Source organism: Acanthisitta chloris, unplaced genomic scaffold (assembly GCF_000695815.1).
Source record: "Acanthisitta chloris isolate BGI_N310 unplaced genomic scaffold, ASM69581v1 scaffold8400, whole genome shotgun sequence".
Taxonomy (NCBI): domain Eukaryota; kingdom Metazoa; phylum Chordata; class Aves; order Passeriformes; family Acanthisittidae; genus Acanthisitta; species Acanthisitta chloris.
The window spans coordinates 22,890-33,753 of record NW_008651032.1 but is presented as its reverse complement, the minus strand read 5'-3'; the positions used below and the strand labels follow the sequence as shown (position 1 = coordinate 33,753).

Genomic DNA, 10,864 nt, shown 5'->3' with positions numbered 1-10,864 from the left:
GGGGGCGCGGGGGCGGCACGGAGCGCAGTGCCGGGGAGGAGATGCGCCGTGCAGGGGTCTAAGGGATACCTCAAGTGCAGTCTCGAGTTCCCGGTAGCATCCTCAAACTCCGTCGGGAGAAAGTTGACCCAAAGATCAGCTCCGAGGAGGCTGATGTAGCTTCCCAGGGCGCAGGGCATGGTACAGGTCCAGGTGATTGCAGTTTGATTTCCACGGAGGGGAAGAGTGCCCTGCAGATAGATACCTGCTGGAGGAACGCTTGTGTTTGCTGATCCACCGGGAAAAAATAGTGTTATCTATCAGGAATTAGAACAGAAGAGTACTAAAAGTGTCCAGAGGGATCTAAGCGGAGGATGTGACATTATGGCAAACAGCCTGTGCATCTGTGAAATGAGCAAACCACCTCCTGTGTGCGTCTTCAGTCCTGCTGAGGGTCCTGCTCCTGTTGCTCCAGGAGCTCTCTCATTGAGCATTTGACTTTTCAACAGGCTCATGCATCCTTTGTTCATTGTCTGTGGTTTGCAGGGATGGTTGTATCAAAGCTGTGGGCCAGGCAGATGTTATTCGCAATCAGTTTTCAGAAGCAACATTTGAAAGGATAATTGACTGCTCTGGGAAGTGCGTGTTACCAGGTAGGTGTGCTTTTTTCATAATGATACAAGGAAGAACATTGCCAGCAGGTCAAGGAGGTGATCCTGCCCCTCTCTCAGCCCTTGTGAGGGCTCATCTGGAGTACTGTGTCCAGTTCTGGACTCTTCAGTACAAGAGAGACATGGAGCACCTGGAGTCTGTTCAGTCAAGGGCAATAAAAATGGTTAAGGGACTGGAGCATCTCTCTCAGGAGGAAAAGCTGAGAGAGTTGGGCCTGCTCAGCCTCGAGAAGAGAGGACTGAGAGGGAACCTCATCAATGTATGTAAGTATCTGAAGGGACAGTGTTAGGAGAATGGAGCCAGGCTCTTCTTGGGGGTGCTAAGCAGTAGGACAAAGAGGCAATGGGCAGAAACTGCAGGAGGTTCCACCTGAATATGAGGAACAGTTTCCCTACTGTGTGGGTGACCATACACTGGAACAGATTGCCCAGAGAGGTTGTGAAGTCTCCTTCTCTGAAGATATTCAAGAATTTTCTGGACACAATGCAGTGCAATGTGCTCTAGGGTGACCCTGCTTGAGAAGGGATGTTGGATCAGATGATCCACTGTGGCCTCTTCCAGTCTTACCCGTTTTGTGATTTTGTGTATGCCAAACGGTGGCAAGTGCTTAGAGACAAAGTACATACGTGTTAAACATCACTCCATCCTTTTTTTTCTGTATCCAGTGCTGGTTTGATAAAATCTTGTGCTGGTGACAGTGTATTGTAGTATCCTCATCATGTGTGCTTCAAAAACGTCACAGCACTAGAGATGGTTCTTTTGGATTTCATGGTGGAGCTCTGTCTCCTCTTGTTTCATCTTTACACATGTTCCTCTGTATCATAGATCAGAAGAGTAATGTAGCTGGCCCACCAAGTGACTTTTCAGATTCCCCTGCCTTTTCTGTACCCTTTCATCCCACCGGCCATTCTGCCATGGAGCTCAGTCTCTCCATCCTGCCCACAGCTGGTTGGAGGCAAAAGGACTTAGAAGTCACAAGCTTTGCAACTTTACCTGATAAGAAAATGAACTTGGGCAACTCTATTGCATGTCAGACTACAAATGGTGTTAGCACATGAGCTGTTAGACCTCTCTTTTTTTATAAAGGCCTTGAGCATTCAGTGATGTTGGTTTTATAGCTTATAGAAACAGCTACCAGTGTAGTAAATGGACTATTGCTAGAGGAAGTGCTAGTGTGCTAAGACCAGCCTAATCAGTTTGCCTTTTTTGAAGAGCACAGACTTCAAGTCTAATAAAATCTTTCAAAGTTTGTAATTTATAATTTCTTTCACAGTTTGAAAACACCATCAAAATAACATGAAAATCTCAGCAATTAATGCGTTTACCTGGAGACATTTTGCATAAGGTGTCAGACCTAAAAAAATTGAAAGAAAATTAATAGCCTTTGAAGAAAATCCTAGGTTTTTGGCTGATTGGATTTTTCTTTTTCTCTAACCCAGAGAGACGCTATGAGTAGCTTCTGCTGTCTATTTAATTTGCCTGCATGTTGATAATCTTTTCTCTTACATGGTGAAGTAACTCAAGTGTATATTTACCTTGTTTTCTTTAGGCCTCGTAGATGCACATACACATCCAGTGTGGGCTGGTGATAGGGTTCATGAGTTTGCAATGAAGGTAATGGCATAAAATTACACAGCTGGATTTTTCTTCCTCCTTTTAAAAAAAATGTATGACTGTTTCTACTTTCTAGTGGTTCCCATCTTTCTTCTAGAGAAAAATATATTGTTTCTGTTAGATAATCTAGCTGAGGGAGGAGGGATGCTTTTTCAATACTGGTAGGCTGAGAGAGGAGTGCAACTGCATCCTTTGCAGCCAGCCTTGTTATATTTTTGCATTAATTGAAGCAATATAGGAGTGCTGCCTTCTATTACCATCTAAATCTTGATTCCCCCCCTTTTTTTCCCCATATAAATGAATTCTGAGCTAGAGATTGATTTTCCCTTTGAGCTCAGGGGGAAGCAAATCTTCAGAGTAATTCTCATTGTGTCACTTCTTACATCATTTCTTCACTTAAGTGGAAGGGAGGGAGAAGAGGAGGGGAAGGGAGGAAGAATTAAGGTGGGGTTTTTTCTCCCCTCTTTGTCTCTCTCACTGCAAAGAGATCCCAAGGCACTTTCCATAATCTCTTGGACAGCAAATGCACAATTCATAGCTAATTGTATGGGGGGGGGTGTTGTTTTTTCTTTTTTTTCCCCAAGTTGGCAGGTGCATCCTATATGGAGATCCACCAGGCTGGGGGAGGAATACATTTTACTGTGGAACACACTCGAAAGGCCACAGAAGAAGAACTATTCAATACCTTCAAACACAGACTCGAACGCATGCTCAGAGCAGGATCTACATTGGTTGAGTGCAAGAGTGGTTATGGCTTAAACTTAGAAACAGAGCTCAAAATGCTCAGGGTGATTGAACGTGCTAAGCGATCCATGGATATTGGCATTTCTTCGACATACTGTGGAGCTCATTCTGTGCCCAAGTAATATGACTTGATTTTTCTTGCTCTTAACTGCTTTGCATTGAAGATGGGCTGTTATTTTCAGAAGGGTTTCTTCTAAAGAAATAGTCATCATATTGAATCAAGTTCATTATTTGGGGGATGTATGATAATTTTTTCTTCTTCATATCTTTTTTTTTAAATCATTTTTGAAAAAAATTTAATTTTTTATTTATTGGAGAAGATTCACTAGGCCCTTTTCATCTTTAGGAAGACATTTTCAAAGCGGTTTCCTGAGCAGAAGTCTCTTGCATTAAAACAACAGCAGCTGTGTTTTGCATTTTTGGGCATTATGTCCCTCAAAAAGTGAAAACAAGGCTTAATGTTTCCTTCTGTTTTGTCTTGGCTCTGGCCCTAATCTTTCAGTTCCAATTCCTCCAAAAGCTGCTGAGTAAAAGAAGAAAAGGAAGAAGGCTTGGCATGGTCAAAGCCTGAACAACCCCAATGACTGTTTCAGTGAGAGATGAACGAACAAAGAGCCATCAGCACCGTTCTGCTCTGCTTTATAACTGTACAACCTTGTTTATAAATTCAGTCAGAGTTTGGCTTCTTGATTTACTGCCATCATGTAACCCCAACCCACCCACATGTGGCACTCATATGCTGGTCTCTGTACACCTTACAGTGCTTGAAAGGTGGATTGGGATGTCACAGACATTTAGCTGCTCTACATCCCTTATCTTTAGGTATTAAAATTGCAAAAGTCTAACTTAACTGCATATTTTGGACTTATTCACTCTTTCAAAGGCATTTACTGGTCTCTCCTGAGTTGTCTTTGTGTAACAGAGGGTTGATAAATTGTTCTGACATTGTCAAGTTAGACCTTAGGAGACCCCTCTGATTTAGAAACACTTACCTATCCGTCACTCTGAATGATACAAAAGGAGGAGAGGTAAATGATTACATGTTCCCTTTGAGCTTTGATACTTGCATAAAAACACTGTACGAATGCCACTTAACATATTTAAATAGTCATTTACGTATTTTAATGGTTATGTTTTAGAATACAATATAAGGATATCAAAATATATGAATAGGAAAGCAGAAAAATTTGTTTTAAAATACTCCATGCCTTGGTTAGCATCCAAGATGCCAACCTTATAAAAATATACAGTAATACAATCTAAGATGCTTTGAATAGAAAGTAATTCATATTTGAGAGTACATAAATTACAGTAGTTTTAACTGTTTTTAAAATCTGTTTGAGTGATTCATGTTAGCATCATTTTCTAAGTATTGTGGTAATTGCATGTATGGCTTGAATGTGTGCCAGACTTCAAGGATGTTACCCTTATGGCTCCATAACATTTTCTTTTCATTAGAGGGAAAACTGCTACTGAAGCCACAGACGACATTATCAATAACCATCTCCCTAAACTGAAAGAACTCAAACGAAGTGGTGAAATACATGTTGACAATATAGATGTGTTCTGTGAGAAGGGAGTCTTTGATCTGGAGTCTACTAGGAGAATTCTTCAAGCTGGAAAAGATATAGGGTTACAGATTAACTTCCATGGTGATGAACTCCATCCGATGAAATCTGCTGAGGTATGTCTTTCTTAGCATTCAGTTAAGTCATTTTTGTTCTTGTGAGAGCTGAATCTTTGAAAGAACTGCAGTTTTCAAAACTGAGGTTTTCTAAGACTTTATAGAATAGACCATTCATAGACATCTCTTTCTATTAGATAGTAGGAAGTGCAGCCCCTGTGCAGCTTTGTTGTTAAGGACATGGGAGGAAGCCTTGACCTCTGGGACTAATGTGCACTGGCTTATCAAACATTGACTTTGCTTATCTTCCACATGAAATACAGATGGGAAAGGTGGATATCCATGAACCCAAGAATGACAAAAACATGGTTTCTATGCAGCTTGAAAAATCTTTTTTTGTTAAATGTCCTTTTAGCAGCAACAAGTCAGATGTGCAGTGAGCACACTCAGAGGTCTTATTACTCTGATATCAGCATGTCTGAGCACACTCAGAGGGATGGTTTAGTCAAGACTAAGTTCCCAAATGTCTTGATAAAAAAGTCACTCTGAGACCATGTCTCACCATCATTTAAACGTTGTTTCCCTCCTGCGACAGCTGCCCAAGTTATTCTCTGCTGTCCTTAACAAAAAACTCCAAAATGAAACAAAAACTTGATTGATCATAAAAGCCTTTTTGGCTTCCCCATTGAAGGCAGCAGTTGGACTACTAGTTCTGCAACCCGTATCAGTTCTGTCAACCGTTTTCTGGTGGATCCATTATGAACAGGAGTTGATAATGTTTTTATCCATAGCTGTCCCACAGTTTGTGTGTTAGGCTGTTAAAAACACCACTGAAGTTATGCTTCCACTCTCAGGGGGTTAAAGGGACCAAGGTTTTCTGCAGTAAATTCCTGCAGTCTCTGTATTCTGTTTGTTCTTTCAAGCATTCTTTATTATTTTTCTTCTGGTAAATTTTACAGTAATAGTGAATTGTCACCTCCAGTTGTTTGAAAACAACTTTGCTTTACTGAATTGATTGAGAATAGTGAATAATTTTCTGAAAATGTACTTAGCTTGGAGCTGAACTAGGAGCCCTGGCTATCAGCCACCTGGAAGAAGTTAGTGATGAAGGTATCACTGCTATGGCAAGAGCTGAGTCCGCTGCTGTCCTTTTACCAACAACTGCTTACATGCTAAGGTAAGGCCACTAGATTGGAGGGAAACTTTCATAACAGCAAACCCATATTTGTGGTTTTAGAGTCTTTTAATGTAAAAGCATAAGTCTGCATCTATGCCTAAGGATCAGGCTGGATCAGTGAAGACAATCACGAGCACAGAGAGATGAATGAGTCTCCCTATGTCTTGTTTCTGGTGGAGATCCTCAAAAACAAGGTGATACCTCACTTCTGAGAAGTCTCAAGTAGATCTGGAGCAGTTCAGTCAGCATTGGCATTTAACCCTTATTGCAGGCTAAGGTAATAATCAGGCATTCATTTAAGAAGGAAACTGAATTGGTTTTCTTTAATCCATTTAGACTTTGAAAACTGAGTTGGCTTCTTTTCAGGCAAATATCTGCAATGTATGTATTTGCACTCTTGCAGAAGGTTTTGCTGGGAAGTGAGTTCTTTGGTTCCCAAAAGGGGGCTGAAAGACTGTGGATAACCTTTTAAAAAATCTCATCAGATTTTACCCAGGTGACACTGAGCAGAATTGCCATGAGAGCACTTTCTCCCATATGCAGATATTACAGATAAGCATAGGTAGATCACCAGCTTAACCCTAATGCCAAAAATAAGATGATGAGGACCATGACCCAGTAGTACCTTCTCTCCTGTGAAGAGAAGGTCCTTGCACTGATTTTATTTTCAACAACTTGTTGAAAATTGAGGTGTGTGCTACTGCTCTCTGTGCTTGTGTTTCTGTTTGTGGTTCCTTGCTCATGTCCTGCACCAGTACTTTTGAACCACTGGCTGATGCACCACCAGAGCACAGATCTCAGGGAGGACATGTGGTCCTGCAAACTGATCCCAGACAGAGAGGTAAAGGAGACAACAGAGATGCAGCCACCTGTGGAAGAGACTGCAGCTGTACCTCATGTGTTACTCCAGAGACTCCATGTGGCAGAAAGTTTATAACCTCAGGATGAGCCTAAAATGGGGATTATAACAAGCCATAGGAAATGAAGCCTCATTTGTTTCAGTGTCTGGTTCACTATTTACTGAACACAGGCCTCGTGGTCTAACATACTCTAGAAATGAAGAGGTCATGAGTGAGATACTGTTTAAAAGAGTTGAGAGGGCTGAAAGCTGTGCAAGGTATGAGAAAAAGTTGCTATGAGGTGATGTGATAGATCTTGTGCTGGCCTCCTCAGCTCCTTCTCTCACTTGTGAGAGCTCACACCTCATAAGGCTCTGCCCCTACACTGTCCCCTGCTTTTAAGAAAAGCAGTAGTTGCCTGACCTTCACTTGATGACCAGGGCTGGGCCAGAGAGTACAACTGGAGAGCTACTTAATGGGAAGTACACTCTGATTTTAGCAGTTGCCTGCAGTCCTTGGCTGCAAAGCGTAGCAGTGTGCAGAAGCTGGAAGGACACATGAGGATGGGGAATGGCTCTTCAAATATTATTAAACACAGTTATCTCCCAGAGCATCATGTTGTGCGTGAACAGGTGGTGTATTCTCATAAATCTCTAAAAGGCTTCAACAGGGAGAGGATTGTCTTATACCAAATATAAACACTTCATTGAGATCTCATGTATTGTTCTTTTCTGCTAACTGTAGTGCTTTTAATACTACTTTTTGAGCAGCAGTTGCTTTAATGTTTCATTTTTATTGTTACACTGATTTATTTTTGAACATGATGTTTGGCGCTATTGGCTTTACAGCAACTATGGCTAAAACTTCTTTGAGAGTGCATTTCCTAGTGCCCACCTTTGCAAACACCTACCCAGATGAATCCAGTAGCTGAACAATTTTGAGATGGCTATTCCAGCTATTGAAGTTATTGAAAATATCTTTTGCATTATAATTACTAAGTGAGAAGATTCTCTAGTATATGCAGATTAAATTCACAGACTCAGTAATTGGGAAGGGACCATTGCATTGGTTGTCCCACTGCTCATATTTGGCAGCCTGTCTTTGAGGCAGAAGGACTTAGAAAATAAGGGTTTTTTGGGAAATAATTTTTCACTTTGTAAATCCTTAGGTGGCTGAAGTCTGGATAAATACCAGAATTTCAGTGACCTGGAGCCTGCCAGCTGATACTGCCACTGCCAAAGCAGGGGATCACACTTCCCATTTATGTTGCCCAGAGGGCAGTAAGTAGGAAACCAGGAGGAGAATTTGGGCTTTCATCTCCAAAAGGATGAGTGTAACTGAATGCATGAATGTAGGCAAACCAAACAATGATGACTTTTGCACTTTTAAATCATTGTATGATAACTAAGCAAGTTGTACTGACAAGTGTCTTTTTCCCACCAGGCTGAAGCAACCTCAAGCTAGGAAAATGTTGGAAGAAGGAGTTATAGTTGCTCTTGGCAGTGACTTTAACCCTAATGCATACTGTTTTTCAATGGTAAGCTATTCCTAATACTTATGACACCAAAAATTATGAAATTTCTTAGTAGTACAACTTGTGTATAGATCTTGCACACTTAAAACAGTCTTCACATCTGCAAAGAGCTGTATGCCTGGCACAGACAGCTGCTCACGCTTATTGGTGTGTACTGGTAGTTTTTGCCAGAAATTCTTGAAACTGGAAGGAGTTCTATTGTTCATGCACACTGAGAGGCTTATAAAAAAAAAGCTCTCAAAGTTCCTGATTTTGGAGTTCTCATTTTGGAGTTGTCAAGATTTACATCATGCAGGACAAGTCCTTCTGTGGGGCAAGGAAGAAGGAAAATGCCTAGGGATTTGAAGCATAAACAACTTTGTGTTACTGGTATCTCCCATTTTCCCCTGAACTTGCCTCCTAGCCTATGGTGATGCATCTGGCCTGTGTAAACATGAAGATGTCGATGAATGAAGCACTAGCAGCTGCTACCATTAATGCGGCTTATGCCCTGGGAAAATCGGACACGCACGGCTCCTTAGAGGTCGGCAAGCAGGGGGACCTTGTGATCATAAATGCATCAAGGTTTGTTCTTCCATTGTAATTTGAAATGTGCTTCAACATTTGGGACTTTGTTTTTCACCATGTTTGGATGAGGGAAGTTTAGGGTAGATATTAGAAAAAAGTTTTTTACTCTAAGGGTGGTGAGACACTGGCACAGGTTGCCCAGGGATGTGGTGGCTGCCCTGACCCTGGCAGTGTTCAAAACCCGGTTGGATGAGGCCTTGAGCAACCTGGTCTAGTGAGGAGGTGTCTCTGCCCATGGCAGGGGGTTGGGACTAGATGATCTGTAATGTCCATTCCAACCCCTAAATTCTATGATTCTCTGATAATGGAAAAATTATCTTCACCTGAAAAAAGGGACACTGCTAGCATTTCAGGCTCACTTTCATTGTCCTTAAGCACTCCAGTGGAAAATAAAACCTAAGACTTCTGGGGTTGATACTACAAATAATCCATGCCAATTATAAATTATCTAAAGATCATACATGTTTATTTTGTGGAAGGGATTCTCTGCTGATTTGTGTATCAACTCACTGTATTCATGCAGGAAGAGTCAACATGTAGACGTGGAGTTGTGTTTTCCCATTTTCAAGCAAATATTTTTACATTGCCAGGCATACTGGGTTTGTGACCTGCTTTTGTGCGAGTTTATATATTCTTAAACATCTTGTCTTTTTAGGTGGGAGCACTTGATTTACCAGTTTGGGGGACACGAAGCATTGATCAACTATGTTATCATTAAAGGAAAAGTCATCTATCAAAATGAGAGGTGTGAGAAAATGAGCAGTTACTGAGATAAGACAGTAATTTAGAAAGCTACTAAAACCAAATTAGCATGGAGTATTTCAAAGCAACAGACAAATCAGATTTGTATTTACCAGTAAATTGTTTGCCTGCTCACCTTACTCTATTCAAATAAACTTTACCAAGCATTACCCACTTGGTGCATCTTCATGTCTGTTGTCTTTCTCTCTACTGCAATAAAATAATTTCGAATTGTATCCATCTGAAATATGACTGCTTCCAAAAATGGTTTCCTATACAATTAATCTAAAAAATAATTTTATTTGAAAATAACCCAAACAAGCCAGCAAGGAATAAGCAAAGTTTGGATCCAGGTAAGATTCACTGGGAAGTGCGATGTTACACAACCTGTGTTGGAGGGCCAGGGGCTCAGGCACACATGTTTGGAATGACCCTTGGCTGTGCTGGGAGGCCACAGCAGTTTACTCATAGAGGGAGTTAGCCCAGTGAGGTCTGGGGGGTACAATCACCCTCTCAAATTTTCAATTACCTTGACATTTGAAAGAAGATCACATGCAATGTCATACAAATGTTCCAAAAGAGACCTGATTTCATTTATTCTAGGCTGAAGCTGAAATAATGTGAGACATTTGTCTTGGGAATTTTGAATGTGATCCTAATAAGTTAAGTATGACAACTCCATGAACCATGTCAGAACGTAGGAACATGATTTTTTTTCAAGGCTGTCTTTCTGTTTTTCTTTCAGCTACTATATTCTTTCCCTTGTACCATCATCTGGGGATGTTTTATGTAGAAAAAAAAAGGATGATAGCTCTGGAGAGTTTAAGCTGTTGCAGTGTTTAAGCAGAGGGTCTGGGATAGGGAGTCTCTGAATACACACAAACTGAGGCCTTTCTTTAACTTTTCAAATGGATGGTGGCTGCAAAACAAAAGGGCTTAGCTTTTTGAAGGTAAAGTCTAAAACTGCACCTGACAAGCATGAAGAACTTTGCATCAAAAATAATTATTGATACAACCTGTGATACAGAGCAGAGTGTTTTAGCACAGTGCTTCCTTTGAGGAAGAACTACAGTGTCATTCTGATTAACAGATATTTGAAAGCCATCACAAACATGTATGAGATTTATTATGACCTCCCTTAGCCTTGGGCACATTTGTTAATATCCAAAATATGCAAGCCATCCCATATAGGATCTTTGTTTATGCTTTATTTGAGCCAATCTAGCCAACTAAATCAGTTTTTCAAACAGCATAATGACATTCCCACCATCTAACGTGTTTTCCTGCAAACAGATGTTGTACCAGATATGGGTGTGGACCTTAGTTTTCACAAAGCTTGGAAGAACATCTCAAATACGTGATTTCATGGCACA

At 40.9% G+C, this 10,864-nt stretch overlaps 1 protein-coding gene across 1 annotated transcript; it reads left to right on the top strand.

The window, feature by feature from the left end:
- Positions 1-488: 488 nt before the first annotated feature.
- Positions 489-9,520, top strand: AMDHD1 (amidohydrolase domain containing 1; the record flags this gene model as incomplete). Its single annotated transcript, XM_009071393.1, has 8 exons — positions 489-632; positions 2,201-2,265; positions 2,850-3,127; positions 4,468-4,693; positions 5,686-5,810; positions 8,093-8,186; positions 8,587-8,747; positions 9,406-9,520. Coding segments are annotated over 8 exons (1,208 nt in total), but the record flags the coding sequence as incomplete, so codon positions are not given.
- Between the last annotated feature and the right edge of the window lie 1,344 nt (positions 9,521-10,864).